The sequence below is a fragment of the Mizuhopecten yessoensis genome, unplaced genomic scaffold, assembly GCF_002113885.1.
Source record: "Mizuhopecten yessoensis strain PY_sf001 unplaced genomic scaffold, ASM211388v2 scaffold10949, whole genome shotgun sequence".
Taxonomy (NCBI): domain Eukaryota; kingdom Metazoa; phylum Mollusca; class Bivalvia; order Pectinida; family Pectinidae; genus Mizuhopecten; species Mizuhopecten yessoensis.
In genome coordinates, this window is record NW_018408802.1 from 269225 (window position 1) to 290214 (window position 20990).

The 20990-nt window shown below is 36.3% G+C and overlaps 1 protein-coding gene across 1 annotated transcript in view; it reads right to left on the minus strand.

Moving 5' to 3' along the window:
* Positions 1-391: 391 nt before the first annotated feature.
* The window catches only part of LOC110463965 (transmembrane protein 163-like), a 37525-nt gene continuing 16926 nt past the window's right edge, over positions 392-20990 (minus strand). Inside the window, exons 2-6 of the mRNA XM_021518936.1 lie at positions 4112-4234; positions 3255-3298; positions 2689-2777; positions 1574-1670; positions 392-523 (exon numbers count right to left, since the gene is read on the minus strand). Coding sequence (XP_021374611.1) covers positions 392-523; positions 1574-1670; positions 2689-2777; positions 3255-3298; positions 4112-4234 — 485 coding nt within the window. The remainder of the gene's footprint in view (positions 524-1573; positions 1671-2688; positions 2778-3254; positions 3299-4111; positions 4235-20990) is intronic.

The following is a 20990-nucleotide window of genomic DNA, read 5'->3' on the forward strand; positions in this document are numbered from 1 at the left end:
ATCATACAGGTGAATACTAATTATCAGTGAGAAATGCCATACTTTCTATTTTATCACCTGGGAAGTTCATACAGGTGAATACTTACTATCAGTGAGAAATGCCATACTTTCTATTTTATCACATGGGGAGATCATACAGGTGAATACCTACTATTAATGAGAAATGCCATACTTTCTATTTTATCACGTGGGAAGATCATACAGGTGAATACTTACTATCGGTGAGAAATGCCATACTCTCTATTTTATCACGTGGGAAGAGCATACAGGTGAATACTTACTATCAGTGAGAAATGCCATACTTTCTATTTTATCACGTGGGAAGATCAGACTGGTGATTACTTACTATCAGTGAGGAGTACCATACTTTCTATTTTATCACGTGGGAAGATCATACATGTGAATACTTACTATCGGTGAGGAGTGCCATACTTTCAATTTTGTATCCTATACATATTTTGGAAGTACCAAGCACCACATTTATTAAGCCGTTCACCAACGACAACGTCCATACTGTTGCAGACTGAAATAAACAACCGGATGTACATAAATGACAGTTTAATTGAACCGAAAGTGCAGTACTAAAATGATTAAACACCATTCAAATTGAATCGAAAGTGCAATACTCAAATAATTAAACAACATTCAAATCATAGGTAATAACAGTCCTTCTATAACTAAACGACAATCTTCACATTGTAATTATATTTTAATGATAGTCCTAGAACAACTTATTGATAGCTTAAGAAATTGATAATTAAGGTTTACTACAGTTCCTTAATAAATGATTGTCTTAGTGGCCAGAGAGTATTGATCAATTATGGATACTTGTTGAAGTGAATATGTGGTTATTTGATTCTGAGAAAGCGCTCTTGAACGAACGAAGTGAAAATCACATTTTCATGTCCGTGTCATCACATATTCACTGAAATTAAAGTCCTTAATTGTTATATTAGATATGAAAACATATTGACTTTTTGCCAAATCGTCAAGATGAAAACACTGCATTTCGCAGAGAGTATTGTGACTCTTCAGTTGAAGTGACGTCATAAAGATAATATTAATCTGATGTTTCTAAAAACAGTAGAAACACCGAGTCAATAGCTGAAATCATTGACCTCCACGTGATTATGATCCAATTGATGAGGATTTAGGAATAAGTTTTGTTATCCATTATACATAAAGGTGGTATATGTTATGCTAGTTCAAATAAAAACGAATGATAGACCTAATATATATTAACGTAAATACTTAATGTAATCTACTTTTACTTTTCTACTTTTATTGAAAACCGTACTTATCGTTTACACTTAGAACACTATTGCTGATGATCTTTTGTCCATTTCATCTGTTTTCGGGGTTTTTTCATAAAAATCTCGCAATTATGGTTTTCATTTATTAATAATTTATCAAAGTTATAGTCATGTGGAAAAATATATTTCCAATGCACAGTGACAGATTTTGGCAGAGGTAGGAGATCCTTAGTAAGCATTTCATGACATTTTTATTCAATTGGCCACTATCAATGTTATGGTTAAAAGCTGTAGATAATAAACAATCCAATTTGACCTACCTTTACTTCTTTAATTTGCATCACTAAGTCGTATACAGTTTTTCCTGACAGAAAAAATGACGACAATAAAAAGAAAAATCCTATTATAAGGCAGGCCCTGAAAGAAAACGAATTCATCGAAATTAGCCTATTATTGTTTTTTTAAACTCATGTAACGGTTACAATGTAACTACATGCAACAGGGTATCATTAATAATATATGAAATCGAAACAGAATGCATCTGAGTAGTGAAAGCTATAATATGTAAAATAAGAATCATTGTTTTACAGGATGTATTGAAGATGAATAAGAAAATATTTCCTTGACCAGATACACTTAAGGTCATAGGAGTGTATTGATAAACGGAAATAGGAAGTACATCCGTAGTTGAAAATCCAATGTAGGGGGACAGTATCACAATTTCCGCATATTCTAATGAGTCTAGAGCTGTGATGGATATTGCATGTTTATTATTGACAGAACAGTGTGTTCTCTCAATATTAAAGTATTTCATAGCAATCCAGGCATTAATTCAGTTGTTTTTTTATCAATGAGTCACATGTGTTCATTTTTCTGTACTTCAGGAAACCGGCTACCTATTTACCGGCTACCTACTGTGAAGTTTATCAAGAAAGATAACTCTTACATGCAATTACTATGTGTAAATGGTTTTATTATAAAATGCCAATTTTTAATCGTTTAATGCTAATTAAGTTTACACAATTGCAGCATTTATTAAATTGATATACATTAATGCAATACTAATCTCTGTCAGTATCATTTTTATTGATATTATTTTGCAAACAATTGTGTCTTTCATTTTTTTTTCAAAATTCACTCCTTTTTACCTAAATTACCATTTAAAATCCTTAAAATTCTGACAACCTATATTTCTTTTCTGGCAGAAAAGTTCCTTTACTTCAAAGCAATATAACTATCAAATTTGAAAAAAATCCACAGAGAAATTATTACCTAAATGTTGACATAAAAATAACTGACTACTCGCCGCGTATCCTTTTCAAGATGTATCAACTGATACACTCATTGTTACATAGGATTGTGTCTACGGTTATTGGAGCTCAAATTAAAGTGTATTAAATCATAGACTTAGTAATAATGAAGTTGCTTTTCTTACCTTGATTCCGCGGCTTCCGAGTATAAATCTTTGCTATGAAATCTCCATAGTACAACTATCGAGGAAGCGCTGTCGAGGAGAGCGGCCAGCTATCAGATAAGTAAGGGAGATAAGTTCACAACTACTATAGACAAGTAATTCATATTATGAACATAACCTTAGGTTTAACCAGATATATTTTTATACAAACGATATGCGAAATATTGGTTTATGTCGGATTAGTATGATCCATTAACGAACATTAAGGAGCAATGACCATATAAGGAAATTACTCTACTTTTTTATCAAATAGTGTGGCTTTATAGATTTCGCTCTACCAATGAACATGTTATACATGTACATACGTACCAAACATTAAAAACAACTTTAGAAATACACGGAGTTGGACATGAAATCAGACATTGTTTTATACATGCTGAAGATAGATAAAGCATGGCTGACTCAAAACCGTTCTAGGTGAACATTGTGTTCGTGCAACCTGCAAATGGCCTCACAATCCTTATATATGGATACAATACCAACGCATTTCAAACCTGGACACTTGAAAGAAACATAAAACAACTTACCCCGAATCCGAATAAAGTGGAACTGTTTCGTGTTAAAGAAAGTACTGTAAAGGAGGCGAGATAATCAGAGTCAAGTTATAATACACACACTTAGCAACTACTGGTGTTCACTGAAATTAACACATTGTATCACGGTATCTAAGCTACATTTTATATGAAACTACAACATATAGCAAAACAGTTTTTTTTCCCAACAAGGCAGATGGAAAGTGATGAATTGCTATTTCGTGAGCCTATATGAGACACTTGAGTGCAAACTCTACAATGATTTAAGATACAATTGACTAAATCAAGCATGTTAGGTTATAATTGGGATCTGAATGCAGGACCGTGACACACAGTTCTTTTTATATAATTTGAAACGGTGAACTCCAGCTAAATATATAGATCATTCTATCTTTGACGCGTTTAAGCGTAGAAAACCATACATATAGTAAGGTAAGTTATAAACATTTGTGATTTGAAGTACTCTCCGATTACGTGATATTTTACCAGTAAATATATAACATTTGATAAAGTGCTATAGCGGTTTTCTCGCTGAAGTTAGTGATACAGGTATATGTAATGACTTTTATTGATGTGTTGTAATAACTTATAATAGGCTATAATAAGCTGACAAATATGGTCTTGTTTTTGTTAACACTTATTTTAATGGATATTGTTGCCTTTTAGTGTTCCATAGGTCAATTAACTTTGGCTGGATATTGATTTAGTTTTAATGTACATTTTACTTGTTTTTATATAAAGATGAATATGTGACACTTGAATAAAATATATTATTACTATTAGTATCTTATAAGTGCAGACTGTAAACATCCACCAATGCCCTCATACACACAACATAGATACCGCCTTACCTAATGCTAGAGAGCCCTGTACCAGGGCAAAAATCACAGATAACCAGGACACTGCAATGGCGGCGTAACGTAATCTGACGGCAGACGCCAAACTAACCCGCCTCTTCCTTCCCAGGAGTTCCTCTTAAAATAGAGATAAAAAGCATTGCATTTATTAAATGGTGTTGGTATATTTCACATACAAGATAACTCGTTTGGAAAAGTAAGCATATGTGACATAACGTAGAAAGGCGATTACAGATACGTGATAATACTGTCTGAAGAGGTAATGCTATGAAGATTAATACAAGGAGGCGTAAACAGATTCTCTACAAAGCTAAGCGGTTCTTTCATAAATCAAGATGAAAACAGATTTTCTACTAAGCTTAGCATTTCTTACAACACACATAGCAGTCGTAATGATTAAAACTTGAGTGGCAGCAGTCCTTAAATCAGAATTATAAACTAAATAACGACACAAATTTAACCGACAACAAAGCGTTTCCCTTTAAAGTTTGGTTTAAACTTTTGTTTGGCAATACATCGAAGTACATGTTTTATAGAACAGAAAAGGAAACAAAAACAAGTCTCGTGACACTTATGTAAAGTTGTTGCCTGCTTAATAATCAACTTTTCAACACTAGCTACAAGAATGAAGTAATATGTACAACAGAACAATTACGGGAATAGGGGAGGGGGTAATGGATCGGTATGCAGTGGAAACCAGGAATGGATAACATATCAATATACATATGATCATCAGATGGTAATATCACATTGCTCTATTGCAATGGGTATGTGGAACACGATTCTGTAAAATATAACTATGCAATAGTAGATGAAAATTTCAGCAATGCTGTAAATGGACACTCGATAACGGTTAAAATGTATATACAAATTACATAGCATAAATCACCACTAAATCAACTATTGACAAAATTAGGATGTCACAAAGCACCGCCAGGATTATTAAAACAACGTTGCAGTTCACATACTAGCCTTCACACTTATCAAATATAAGTCCATAAAACACTTTCCCGCCTCGTCCCTGGCACGTCCTGCTCTTTCAAGGTCACACATCACTTTACCAAACTATCATAATCATGGCCAGTTAGTGACATAATATGGTATAAAGAAATGCAATGGCAAAATCACTGAATAAGCATATACATCCAAATACATTTTAAAACACAGTAGTAAAACGAATGCAACACAACATACATATATATATATGTCAAAATGAAATTGTTAAAGGACTGTTCGTTTATTTTAAATGTTTTCTTGATGGGTTAGAGAGTCATCACCAAAGAGTAAAATATTAGTAGATAGTTGATACGGCAAACTCAGAATATGAAGCTGTCTAAGTGCTGTATATTTATTACATTTTAGCAAATAATGTTTTGAATTCTCAATGGCACCGCAGGAACATTTCGGGGATGTTACAGTATGATGTTTTTCGTAAACAAGTGTGCTTTTAGGGAGCTTCATGACATACGCAGTCTTGCGTGGTAGATTTGACCCAGACGTGAACCCTGAAAGTAGTATGACGGTGGACATGCTTTACTATTAGATTTCAGAAAGGCTTTTAAATGGGAAATGGAAGGGTTATTTCTTATATGTAAAGGAAGAGATGATGGGTCAGAAAGTCTGGTATTATAACTATGAACATCACTAACTGAACTAGGTAAGAGATTATACAGATACTCTGGAGTATTTTGATAAAACATTTTTTTGAATTGCAACAATTTATGATGGAGTCTACGTTCTATTAATTTATTCCTTCCAACTTCTGTATACAGTTTGTCTAAGCTTACAAATTGAGTAGCACCTGAAACAATCCTAGCAGCTTCCAAATTAACATTCTCTAGTTTAGAAATATATTCTTTGGGAATGCTATCCCAGACAGTATCTACATATTCTACAAGTGGTCTAATACACGAAAAATATATATTTTGTAATGTTTGCCTGTCGAGTTTAAATTTTAGAGATCGCATAATATTTAATCTAGAGGTTGCTTTCTGAATTATTTGTTTAACATTTTCAACCCAACTGCAATTATTCGAAAAAACAGTACCTCTGATAGTTCTTCATTTCACATATGTAAGACTGGGACTAATAAGATCTGGTCCTACAGCTTTAAGGCATCGTTAACATCAGTACATGCTATATATATATTACCCAGACAAATACGATTAGGGGATTCTATTAGTGGAGGAAGCATAACCATTGAATCATCCACAGCGGATTGACTTGAAAAATATAAATTAAAAACATTAGTGTTATCAACATCAGTTTCGTAATAGACATTATCCTGAAAAATTGTTGGTATTTCTCCACAGTTACCACTATTGTTCATGAAGAGTTTTACAGTTAACCACCATGACTCGTTGCATTGTCTTAAATCAGATAATTTTGATGAAAAACCATTAAAATAAGATTCTTTAGATTGTCTAATGGCATTTACACTTGTTACGGGTTTGTCTAAAATAGACCAGTCAGATTGGCTATCAGTAAGTTTAGCCTTATGGTGCTTTTTTTACGTTTTGATATTAAATTCTGTTTTTTTTATTCATCAATGGACGATCACAATTTCTTATAATGACCGTTCTATTAGGGATAGCCGAAGAAGAAGCGGAATCGATGAAGTCAGTTAGACGCTTGCATGCTAGATCGATATTAGCATCATATACTTGAGACCAATCCGACATTTCTTATAGTTTTCTTAGTTTATCAAAATTGTCCATGCTTATAAAGCCAAATGTTCCTTCGGTACGAGTCGGTTGAATGTTGAGCAATATTAAGAGTAGCATAGATGGGACAATGGTATCTTACTGGTTGGTCAAGGAACGATTCCCCTACATAAGACCGATCTATTATAAAATCGTCATTTACCAATATAACGTCTAGTAAGGATGACGAATGTTCAGTGTAATGCGTACATTCAGTAATTAATTGCGTAAGTCCGTAAGTGTACATTATGTTATCAAAATAGTTAAAATTAGTACTACGTTGTAGTAAATTTACGTTAAAATCGCCTGTTATAATAACATTTCCTATGCTAGAGTAAATTGCCCTATCAATGGATTCCTCAAATTTGGTCCATACAGTTGTTAAAATTTGGGTGTCTATAACTAGTACCATATAGAAATGTTTGACCTTCGGATGCTATTTCAACTCATACACATTCGACATCGTCAACTTCAATATCAGACCTTCTTTTGACAAAAAGATTGTCTGCTACATAAACAGCAACACCCCCTCCAATGGTGTTATTACGACAGTAACAAAAAGGACTGTGAAAACCAGAAATATCCATGGACGAATTCATATCAGAATCAGAGAGTCAAGTTTCGGTAAATGTTAAAATACTATGCTCATATAGTTCGGTGTACAGAACATCTAGTTTTGGACGCAAACTTTGTACGTTCAGATGGACGAATGATAAGCAATTATTATCATGTGTAAAAGATACAGGTTCGTCAGAGGAGATTGACGAGGAGTTAGCAGCAGGATGAAAGGGGCGGGGGTTAGTTTCTATATCGCCACAGCATATAGTAATGACAAGACGATGAGTATGGAAACATACAGTATAAATTGAGCGATGATCGCCGTGAAATACGCTTTAAGTAATAACGTTTGATTTCGACATGAAGTTGTATGTTCGTTGTAGGTTTTACATACGCCTAACTGTCGAACAAGAAAAAAGAATATGACAATGGGCAAAAAAACATGATGGTTCCAAAACAGCGCAATAAAGAAAACTTCAAACATATCATACATTATACTTACAGATCGAGTTTGAACAGAGCGTGCGATGTCATAACAAAGTCCCACTCTTACAGAAAAATGTTATGACTTATTGGCATTTATATGTATTTAGGAAATATCAAATGGGAACATCATCATCACAAGAGTAGGGCCAATGTAAGACCAGCCAATACAATACTCAGTTTGAGCAATAAAAAATACAAAGTTATTATTACATTCATGGTTTCCACTGCATATAATAAGTGTTACAATATTGGGAAAGAAGATATAGGGAAAAAACATTATAGAACACAATTTGATTGAAGTTGNCAAAAAAAAAAAACACCAAATAAAACCGCACACACATACATATATATATATATATATTTATAAATATATAAATTTATATATTGGTTTTATATAATAGCTATATTTTCAATTATAGTATATCAGTTCTATCTTCTTGTAATATGATGCATATGTACATGTGACTGTTCTGTTTCACTGTGTCTTGATAAAGGAGCGGATCGCTCCGAAAATTTGACAACCTAAACTTCTTTGCCCCGTATACTATTTTAAGTAATTCGTATCCTACGGACATACCTCCATTAGGATCCAGTGTTATATGGGATTTTACCGTCTATATTACTTCTTTGACCCATATATTTATAAATACAAAAACACATACATCCTCATATTAGACATACATACACATACACCCGCACGAATGCACATGTACACATACATACACAATACGCATGCGTACGCGTATATATATATCAATCATACAATAACAACATATATAAATCGTACGCACATACCTGCAAGATCTCTAGACATAACCTGGCTGAAATTGAAATTCACTGTCAATCGGGAGATGGTTATTAGCATATACTAACCCAGGGGGAGGGGAGGGAATACATGACTTCACCAAAAACAATATATATATATACAAAATTGTATCATATTTTAATTGTATATCACACATACGCACGCATACATACATACAGCAATACACATGCATTGTAACACTGTCAGTATGGAATGATTGCACATGAGCATGCATGACTAAAACTCGCAAGCGAACACGTTAGTAGTTATATATGTATTTATAAATTGTTTATACACACAAATACACGCGTGCATGATCGATTCACACGTACATCTACATATGCATTTGTATATATATATACACCGGTACACTTTGTTTGTTTGTTTGTTTGTTTGTTTGTTTATGTTTAACGGCCCATCGACGGCTGTGGTCATTTAGGGCCATGGTGATTTATTTATTTATTTATTTTACTTTTTTAACAAACATGTGAATAGCGAAGATAAAATCAGATAAAATGGTTCATTTTAAAAGTATTCGCATTGTATGTGCAGATAATTAAAAATAATAAAAGGGGGTTAAAATAATAAAAGAGATAACGAATAGATGATATGGAATATGCGATATATATATAACGTCAAAAAGGATAAGGTGGGTTAAAAGACATCAGAGTCTATAAAATAGACCGATGTCTTTCAAATAGTTAAATAATGCCTTCGAATCCACGGAACTGAAAAGTGTTTTCATATCCGGGACTCGGAAGTAGTTATCACGAATGTGTTTAAAATCGGAACATTCTATTAAAAAATGCTCCACTGTAAATGGAGTGTCACATGCGTGGCATGAAGGTATATCTTCTCGTTTTAAAAGGTACGAATGAGTAGGATATGTGTGCCCAGTGCGGAGCCGAGCGAGGACAACTTCCTCTCTACGATCTTTCCGACTGGGAATAGATGTTTTAAGTTTCGGTTGTATCTTAAAAAGTTTGTTGTTGGTCTCCAGAGACCAGCGTTTCTGCCATTCATTTTGAATGGCTGTACGAATAGTAGGTTTAAAATCTGTGTATGGTAGTTTGATATTTGTTTGTTCGAGATTCAATGCATTTTTTGCTTCCCTGTCAGCAAATTCGTTGCCTTTTATTCCGACATGGCTCGGAATCCATAGTAAAGTTATTTTAGACTTTTTTAATATACGAGATATTCGATGAGCAAGGTTTTGTACGATTGTGTTTTTAGGATCTCGTAACTGTAAACTCTGTAGGACAGATAGAGAGTCTGAACAAATAATTGCCTTTTTAATGCGGTGTTCATCGATATGGTCGAGGGCCAAACCAATGGCGCATGCTTCAGCAGAAAAGATGGAGGCGCCGTCTGGTAGTCGGACTGAAGTGCAAGTATTGGCAGTACAGCAGGCTGCTGCCACTTTCTCACCTTCTTTGGAGCCATCGGTGTAAAGTTGTGTATGAGAAGGGTAATTCGAAATGCATTCCCGAAAGGAGGATTTGTGTTCTTCGGGCATAACACTTGATTTCCCTCGCTCATGTAATGTAAAGTTAAAATCGGGGGTTTGAATGGTCCACGGAGGAACATCAGATATGTTAAATTCAGCTATGTCCGTCAATTTTATGTTGAGTTCTTGCAGGAAATTCAAAATTCGGATACCAAATGTTGGCAGAAGTTTTTGGTTTTGCGTAAATATGTTTTGGTATTTGGGGTTGAATACTTGGTTGAAAGCAGGATTTTTAGGGTTTGATTTTAATTGAGTTGCAAATTGTAATGAAAGTTTTATTCTTCTGTCATAAAGGGATGGTTCATTTGCTTCCACGTACAGGCTTTTTACAGGNGTCGTTTTGGTGGTTTTTATCTTTACCCATGTGTATATTTGTTTGTTTCACGATCTATGCCTCCACCCGCCACGGAGCCCAACAAGGGGACACTGGTGTGACGCGGATATCCAGCGCCAAGTGTCGGAGATACATAGAATAGTATACTCGTAAGAATATACATACTATTTGAAAGAGTATACTCTCGCGATTGACCCTAAGCCACCGCCTTCTTGGGAGTATGTAAACCAAGGGCTCGGCGTGACCAGCCGATTGGTGATAGAGGGCCCATATCACCTCTCGTCTACCCAGAGTCCGAAGCCAAAGCAGTATGTTGCAGAATATCGGATCATGTCTCCTTCCTATCAAGAGTTTGACAGTGATTCCGACTCTGCTCAGCTACCAGGATCTTCTTCCCCCAGGAATACGAGATGCAACCCACGGCAAACAGGTTGGCTCAAATTGGAGCTACTGTGAAAGCCTTCTGCTACGATGACGCCCAGCGCGCCACAATCATACCCCCGAAATGATCACATACGCACTGAGCACCAACGTACCCAGCCTCGGGACGTGGACCCAGCTTTCTTGGAGGCCCACCGGTACACATACACATAGTTATATACAAACGTACACATATGTTCCCATACACAAATGCACGTATACACACGCACACCGACACATACAAAAAGAGAAAAAAAAATATCATCACATCTTTTGTATATGTACATGAGTGTCTTACACAACACCCACATAACGACTTCGGGATACAAACATGTACTCAAATATTCGTACTCAAGCTTGATTTTTGCCATACGTTCGTAGTTTGAAAATATATACACAGGGAATGTAATCCATTCAACAGTTAAATGAGTGAAGATAATTTAAGATCACCAAAGGAAATTAGAGGCATGGGTAGGGATGAAAAGCAACACTGCCCCTTAAGTACACCCAAGGACACTATTACGCCTACGCGCATGTGTTAAAAAAGAGGGATTTTACAAAAATAGTGCATGATGTAATTATTGCAAAACATAAAAACTCAGAAACAAAAACAATAGTAGTGATATTTGAGACTACAATAATTCTAATTATAGTTGTCGAAATTAGCACATACAGTTATAGCTATGCCTAGACAATGTGCCCGAAAGGACACAAGTCAGCCTCATCATGAATCACATGGTCAGCTCCTTGATGATCGCGCACTTTTATTTTGCCATTTGTAGTCCAAGAATTTTTAATGTGTTTGGATTTGACGAGCTGGCGGGCATGAAAAAAGAGCTTGTCGCGAAACTTTGTAAGGTCTTCATTGACCGATATTCCGTGAAAATTGTGTTTCTTGAAATTGGCACTGTTCGACAACAATGAGAATTTCGCGTGACTTGAAGTGAGCCTCACAATGATTTGAAGGGGTTTCCTATGACCTGTCTCACCTGATGAGATAGGTTTATCAAATCTATGGGATCTTTCAATATCAGATGCATGTAGGGGGATTTCGGCCTTGGATCATGCGTCCAGTACTAGCTTTGTGGTATCCTCATTCGGGTTCTGTGACGATTTGGATTGGGTAGTAGGTTCGGCGATGCCAGAGAAACGGACTAGTAGTCGGCGACCGTATTGCTCAACATCATCAATGGCAAGTTTGAGTTGTCGGTTTTCGTTCCTCAATTGTGACATTTCGTTGTGAATGGGGGCGAGCTGGGCTCTTAACAGCCGTTGCTATTCCTTGGATATCGTAATCAGATAGGCTGGACGAGTGTGAGGTGGAGTCCCCAGTCGTCGAGGGGGGCGGAATATTGTTACCGCGAAACGGCGTCGACGTAGCTGGGGCAGATGACATTGTGTAATTATAACTAACGTTAAGAGACGTGTCTCTGGTTTTCTTACACTCAGTCATATTGGACAAAGTCGATTCACTCCTATCCCTTTTGTTTTCACTTTTATTCATTCATATCTTTATTTCCTCCAAAATAATGAAGAGTACAATGTGGATGAGAACGGTGAGTGCAAGTGACATGAGAAATAAAATGGTGCAGACAAAAATTGAGATACAATTGATATTAATATCATTTCATAATCACATCTTGAAAAAATGTAAAGACACGTTATAAGTCAATGAAAAGTGGTTAAAGGAAGACTCATTGCAATGACTGCTACAAAATTAGCTAGATTTATTGGAAGGTCATATAGAACGCTTTTTCCGCAAATATTAGTCAATCTTTGATTTAACATCGTCATTAAGAGTATCACAAATAACATCGCTTGGAGCACCCAGCAGAGTAGCAACCTGGACTTCTCTGTCTGACTGGTCGAAAGACACATAAACATACACAGGATATTTATTTACAAAATTCGTCAAAAGTGTATCCCGCAAATTTGCTAATTCTAATTCGCCGCAGTCTAACATACAATGGGCGACTGCGTCTTCAAAAGTACTCTTGCAATTAGCGCAAAATGGTTCGCAATCAGGTGGAGCAATCCAAATTTTGGAAACAGTTTTGCAAATTCCAATTAAAGAAGGGTGACATTTTGAAAAGTACCAGATCACTGAAGGTGTCATTTCAGGATGGAGATTTTTGAATCTCGAAAAATAAGACGAATGATTTAAACGAGTTTTCCAGTCTTCTGATTCTTGACAAAGAAGAACATTTTTAACTAGATGTTTCCAACGTAACTTTGGAGGAAAATTACCCGACTTAAAAAATTCATTTAAAAAGTCTTTGAAGTTGTACTTATACAGCATGTCAATTGCATCAACAATAAAACCCTTTTTAGCTTTATTTACACCAAGGCGATTTTGATACAATCGCAATAAAAACAGCTGTTTAGATGTACAATTAATTTTGGTTCTACATAATGCCGCAAAAAAGCGAAGCTTACATTGATCTACATGTAAATGAAGCGATGATAAACCAAGCATACCTAATGCGATGTCAGATCTGGTCCTCAGTGGGAAATTTTGAATTAGTTTGGCACACAAGTGATGTACTGATTCCAGATGACGCCAACCTGCGTTTGTAAGTGAGTACCACAACTCACAGCCAAACATGCTTCGAGGGAGAACAATAGAGAGGTATAGTTTCACTCCTGTAAAAGGGTTGATGCTGGGGCCGAATACATTACAATTCAAAAGAGCAAAACATTGACCAGGTAGTTTGTGGATAACTTCATCGACATCAGGGCGACCTGACTTTAACTTATTTATACTAATCCCAACATGCTTAACATTTGTACATTCAGTGACGTCACTGTCGCCTAAGTGCCACCTACGGTTCGACTGTGAGTGGTTACTAGTTCGTTCGTTAAAAACTATAATTACTAACTTGGAGGGGTTGTATTTAAACCTCCATTTACAACTATACTTATAACATATATGCATGAGCAAAACTAAATTGTGTTTAGAAAAAGCAAGAAGACATATATCGTCTGCCTGTGTTGGGCAAGTAATGTTGATATCACAAATACTCAAGGAATATTGAGAATCACAAAGATCATTCAAGAGATCATTAATATAAACAGAGTATAACCAAGGGGAGATAATACTACCCTGACGGGTTCCCTGGCATATCTTGAACATTTTCGATACAGAGTGTTGATGAATAACAACACTAAACATATCTTTATACAAGGACATAATTACACATACATATTTCCGACTGAAACCCAAACGTGCGAGTTTGAGAAACAGACAGTCATGCCACACACAGTCAAAAGCTTTTGAAGCGTCTAAGAAACATGTAAACAACTTGCTATCATGTTCACTGGCATACTGAATGGCTGCATGCACAATATATGAAGTCATGGTACTACTAACTTGTTTTTGGAATCCATGTTGTAATGGATTCACGCAAAAAAGTTCTGAATTTTCTTATCTTGTCAGTAACAATTTTTCATAAACTTTTAATATGACTGATAAAAGCGAGATTGCTCTATAGCTATTTGGGTCATTTTTAGGTTTGTTATGACCTTTATATAATGAGCATATCAAGCCTTGTTTAAGAAAAGTTGGTACATATTCCAATTTTGCAAAAGCATTAAACAATGTGCATAAGCATGTATACAGAGAGTCGCAGGCATATATAAGGTTTTCATAAACAAGTGAATCTTCACCGGGTGCCTTTCCACGAGGAAGACTTTTACAACATTTAATTTCCTCAACCGTAAAAACTATCGCAGCTGAATCTTCCAATTGACCATTACCTTGCAGAAAATCTGAAAGTTCAGATTTTACAAAATCATTGTCACAAACACTATCATCTGAGTGAGAGTAAATTTCAGGGCTGTCGATTTGAGCAGTCGAAAGCACCTCAATTGAATAAAACGACAGATTTTGACGACAATCCCCGCATTTTAAAGAGCAGTCGATAGCTGACCATAAACAGGCGACCGATCAGATTTGTTTAGCCTGCGATTATGGTCAGTTCTAGCGGACTATGTAAGTCTGTCATAGCCGAATGTAAACATAGGAGTAATTAGTGCGTGTATGCGAGTACTATACACTACACCTCACCTGTATAAGCGCGTGCCAACAGGTAAGCGAAGGGTGCGCGTCAGCAGACCGTGACGAATGACCCGTATAGGTACACTGTTGTATCTGGATATACCACATTTTTTTTTTTATCATGAACGGCAAAAGGAATATTATTACAAGTTCATTTCAGCATTCAATATCGTTAGATGTTACCTTGCATACACTCTATGACAAGAGTTAAGGCGCAGAAGTGCTCCACTATAGTAGATAGTATCACATCCTCGGAGCTGTGTTGAATACGTGTTAACACCGTCAGGGGAGATCACTCAATTTAAAGTTTGATAAATCATTCATAAACAAAACATTATATCAATAACAAGGATGAGAAAAATAGTAGGGAAAATATATATGAAGGCCTTATCGACTGGATAATGTTTTATACTTCCGGCCTTTTGGATTGCAAGTAGATAAATATATTCTACTACGTTAAAACATATTAGGATGTGCTTTTGTATCTATCTCATCGTCTATAAGGCAGGGTAACCGAGCGGAAAACATTCGTTACCATGACATAAACATACAAGGACAGAATTGGACGTTCGGAACTCCATGTTGATACAATTGGAACAAATGAAAAAGAAGTCGGGAACAAAGGGAAAAGGCATTGGAAACAAAAGACAGAAACAAAAAGGAACCTCGACAAAATGACAATAGCAACCGAGGTAAAAGGTGTTTGGAACAGAGTAAACAATAAGAAATGAAATCATTTACCCAAGAAAATAGACATGCCGGTGGTTCGGAGGCGACATGCCGGTGGTTCGGAGGCGACATACAGGTGGTTCGGAGGCGACATACAGGTGGTTCGGAGGCAACATACAGGTGGTTCGGAGGTGGTTCGGAGGCGACATGCAGGTGGTTCGGAGGCGACATGCAGGTGGTTCGGAGGCGACATACAGGTGGTTCGGAGGCGACATACAGGTGGTTCGGAGGCGACATACAGGTGGTTCGGAGGCGACATACAGGTGGTTCGGAGGCGACATACAGGTGGTTCGGAGGCGACATACAGGTGGTTCGGAGGCGACATGCCGGTGGTTCGGAGGCGACATACAGGTGGTTCGGAGGCGACAAACAGGTGGTTCGGAGGCAACATACAGGTGGTTCGGAGGTGGTTCGGAGGCGACATACAGGTGGTTCGGAGGCGACATATAGGTGGTTCGGAGGCGACATGCAGGTGGTTCGGAGGCGACATGCCGGTGGGTCGGAGGCGACATACAGGTGGTTCGGAGGAGACATACAGGTGGTTCGGAGGCGACAAACAGGGGGTTCGGAGGCAACATACAGGTGGTTCGGAGGTGGCTCGGAGGCGACATACAGGTGGTTCGGAGGCGACATATAGGTGGTTCGGAGGCGACATACAGGTGGTCCGGAGGCGACATACAGGTGGTTCGGAGGCGACATGCCGGTGGTTCGGAGGCGACATACACTATCTATGATATTTGTGCCAATCCCCATCCCTGCTTGACTAGTGTCAACTCATCACAGAGCGGTAAAAAGCTGCAATATTTTTTTAGTCTTCGTTTAATGAAATTAATTATAATCATCAATTTTCCTTGGTATCCTGTTTTCAGTTTGATTTGAAACATCTTGTTTTCTATTTTTTTGGAATTCCTGTTTGCAATTTTACTTTGCATTCTTGATTTCAATTTAACTTGATATTCTTATTTTCAAATTTCCTTGCTTATGATAAATTTCCAGCTGTTAAGGATTTTGTCGCCGCAGAAACTCGCCAATTGATACTTATGGCAAGCCAAGTTGTCATTTATGCATGGAGCAATGTTGATCCAGTACTTAACCAAATTATATAAGATATCTTATTTAATTATATAAGATATCTTATATAATAAATGAGATATCTTATATACTTTATAAAATATCTTATATAATAAATGAGATATCTTATATATTTTATAAGATATCTTATATACCTTTCTTTATAAGATATCTCATAAAAGATATAAGATATCTTATAGAGAAAAGTTTATGAGATATCTTATATCTTTTATAAGATATCTTATATACTTTATAAGATATCTTGTAAAAGATATAAGATATCTTATAAAAGATATAAGATATCTCATAAACTTAAAATAAGATATCTTATATGTTTATAAGATATCTTATATGTTTATAAGATATTTCATATGTTTATAAGATATCATATATAATTTATAAGATATCTTATATACTTTATGAGCTATCTTATATAATTTGGTTAAGTACTGGATCAATATTGCTCCATGAATAAATGACAACTTGGCTTGCCATAGATACTTGAAGAACAGTTCAATCCGAAATAGAAATAATGACCTCACATCATCAGCTTAATTGACTTGTTTCTACAGCTGTCAGAAGGCGCTGATGAGGTTAATAAGCAACATGCTGGCCATTAATGGCAACTGCAAGGGCATACCGCTATCAACATGTCTTTTAATCTATATTCCTTTTCCGCATCTGTGACACATTCAACGTGGTTTTATCATCAGTAATCATCAATTGACCTTGTGGTTATAGCTGTTATGTTAACGGGAATCCTTTATTGTAGCGGTTGAACGTGCTGAGTGTGTTTTAATAGTAATATGATGTATATGTACATGTAACTGTTCTGTTTCACTGTGTCTTGATAAAGGAGCGGACGCTCCGAAAATTTGACAACCTAAACTTATCCACACTGTTGGAATTACTTCTTTGCCCCATATACTATTTAAGTAATTCGTATCCCACGGACATACCTCCATTAGGATCCAGTGTTATATGGGATTTTACCGTCTATATTACTTCTTTGACCCATATATTTATAAATACAAACACACACATACATCACTGTCAATCGGGAGATGGTTATTAGCATATACTAACACAGGGGTGTGGGGTGTGTGTGTGTGTGTGGGGGGGGGGGGGGGGGGGGGGGGGGGGGGGGGGGGGAATAAATAACTTCACCAAAAACAATATATATATACAAAACTGTATCATATTTCAATTGTATATCACACATACGCACGCATACATACAAACATCAATACACATGCATTGTCACACTGTTAGTATGGAATGATTGCACATGAGCATGCATGACTAAAACTCGCAAGCGAACACGTTAGTAGTTATATATGTATTTATAAATTGTTTATACACACAAACACACGCGTGCATGATCGATTCACACGTACATCTAATGCTCTTCCTCTTGGCTGGTAACATTTAATCCGGACAAAACTGATGTACTTTTTTTCTCCAATAGAAATGACGTAGATGCATTATTAGAATTAGAATTTGACGGGAACATTTTAGACTTTTCAGATAGTCATAAGCATTTAGGTGTTACTCTCAACTCCAGTGTCAAATGGGGGGATCATATAGAAGCAGTGTATTCTTCAGTTATGAAAAAAATAAATGTCTTAAGAAAATTAAAATTTCTATTAAAACGAGATGCCCTATTAAGAATTTACTGAACCTTTATTTTACCGTTTTTAGAATATGCATGCGAATTGTGGGATGGATGCTCTAGTTTCGAATCAGAAAAGTTAGAAAAAGCCCAACGTGAAGCCGCTCGAATTATAACAGGTCTCCCATCATATGCTAGTATATATTCTTTAAATTTTGAAACAGGTTTAGAAACATTGTCTGCTCGAAGAAAAAGAAGAAAGCTTCAACTCTTGTTTAAAATGCATGTTAATCAAACACCAGACTATTTTTCTTCCCTGCTTTCCTCCACTGTACAAGATCTAGTTCGCTATCCTTTGCGAAACAGAAATGATTATAGAATCCCGTATTTCAGATTATCAACAACAAACTCTTCTTTTTTACCGTCAACTCTTCGCTGTTGGAATACCCTCGATAACTCTATTAGGTCATCAGCTTCATTGAATATCTTTAAAAATTCCCTGAAACCCAACGATCAATTTATTCCTCCTTCGTACTTTTGTAATGGCGACCGTAAGTTAAATGTTATTCACACGAAGCTTAGACACCGTTGTAGTTCTCTAAATTATGACTTATTCCGTGTGAACCTTGTGGAAACCCCTAGCTGTATTTGTGGACATATTTGTGAAAATGTTTATCACTTTTTCTTTCAATGTCGCAGTTATAGTATTGAAAGAAACATCCTTTTTCAGCGAGTAAATGATTTGAGTTTAGAGGTACCATGNTCTCTCTCTCTCTCTCTCTCTCTCTCTCTCTCTCTCTCTCTCTCTCTCTCTCTCTCTCTCTCTCTCTCTCTCTCTCTCTCTCTCTCTCTCTCTCTCTCTCTCTCTCTCTCTCTCTCTCTCTCTCTCTCTCTCTCTCTCTCTCTCTCTCTCTCTCTCTCTCTCTCTCTCTCTCTCTCTCTCTCTCTCTCTCTCTCTCTCTCTCTCTCTCTCTCTCTCTCTCTCTCTCTCTCTCTCTCTCTCTCTCTCTCTCTCTCTCTCTCTCTCTCTCTCTCTCTCTCTCTCTCAAGTATGTGTTTGTTGTAAATTAATTTATGTATTATTAGAAATTGCATTATATTTATATGTTGTAAACCATTATGGAAAGGGCGTTTATAAGTTGCAATAACTTGTGTCCAATCCTTTTGTAATTATATTGCAATAAAATATGTTTAAACTAAAACTATTCACACGTACATCTACGTATGCATTCGTACACATATATACACCGGTACACATACACATATAGTTATATACAAACGTACACATATGTTCCCATACACAAATGCACGTATACACACGCACACCGACACATACAAAAAGAGAAAAAAACACATATAATCATATCTTTTATATATGTACATGAGTGTCTTACACAACACCCACATAACGACTTCGGGATACAAACATGTTAAGCAGTCAATATATTTTTACTGTTAGTTTTCATCAAACAGCCATAGATAGCTGCCATATAATGCCAGAATTAGTAGTTTTAACTCAAAATTGAAAGCTGATGAGAAGTTCGAAGATCGAGACCAAATGAGTGGTCTTTTTGTAAAGAAATCCAAAACATTTCTCCGATCTGGTGGTTAACCAATGAGCTATTCAGTACATTGTACGCGTATCCACTCCACATCTACAAACTGATGGTACAGATACTTCATAACATTGACTGTGCTTTAATTTTCTAACAAGTTGTGCTTAAGACTTGAATACTATTTCTGTAAGATTTAATTATTTACATTGTGGTCACGATATAAAAAAATATTTTTTTAAATCAAATAAGGAAATCTCAGTAAGTGTTGATGTCGATAGCCACGTGCATCATACATTGTATATACACGTGTGGTCAGTTGGCCTTGACCTAGAATCGTTTCATAACACCGTAATTAATTTTAGGTGGCAAGAAATGTGTAGCCTGTTTTGCTCCAGTGCATGCTCAACAATTGTTATGAAACGAAATTCTCTGAAATGTAAAATATCAATCAAATCACGTTTATTAGGATAGTGACCGACGACATTGTAACACGGCAAGTAAGGGTCAAACTCCTTTACAGCTTATAGACTGGTAACTTATAGACGACATCGTAACACGGCAAGTAAGGGTCAAACACCTTTACAGAAATGTAAAATATCAATCAAATCACGTTTATTAGGATAGTGACCGACGACATTGTAACACGGCAAGTAAGGGTCAAACTCCTTTACAGCTTATATACTGGTAACTTATAGACGACATTGTAACACGGCAAGTAAGGGTCAAACTCCTTTACAGCTTATATACTGGTAACTTATAGACGACATTGTAACACGGCAAGCAAGGGTCAAACACCTTTACAGCTTATAGACTGGGAACTTATAGACGACATTGTAACACGGCAAGAAAGGGTCAATCACCTTTGCAGCTTACCGACTGGTAACTCATAGACGACATTGTAACACGGCAAGTAAGGGTCAAACACCTTTACAGCTTATAGACTGGTAACTAATAGACGACATTGTAACACGGCAGGTAAGGGTCAAACACTTTTACAGCTTATAGACTGGTAACTCATAGACGACATCGTAACACG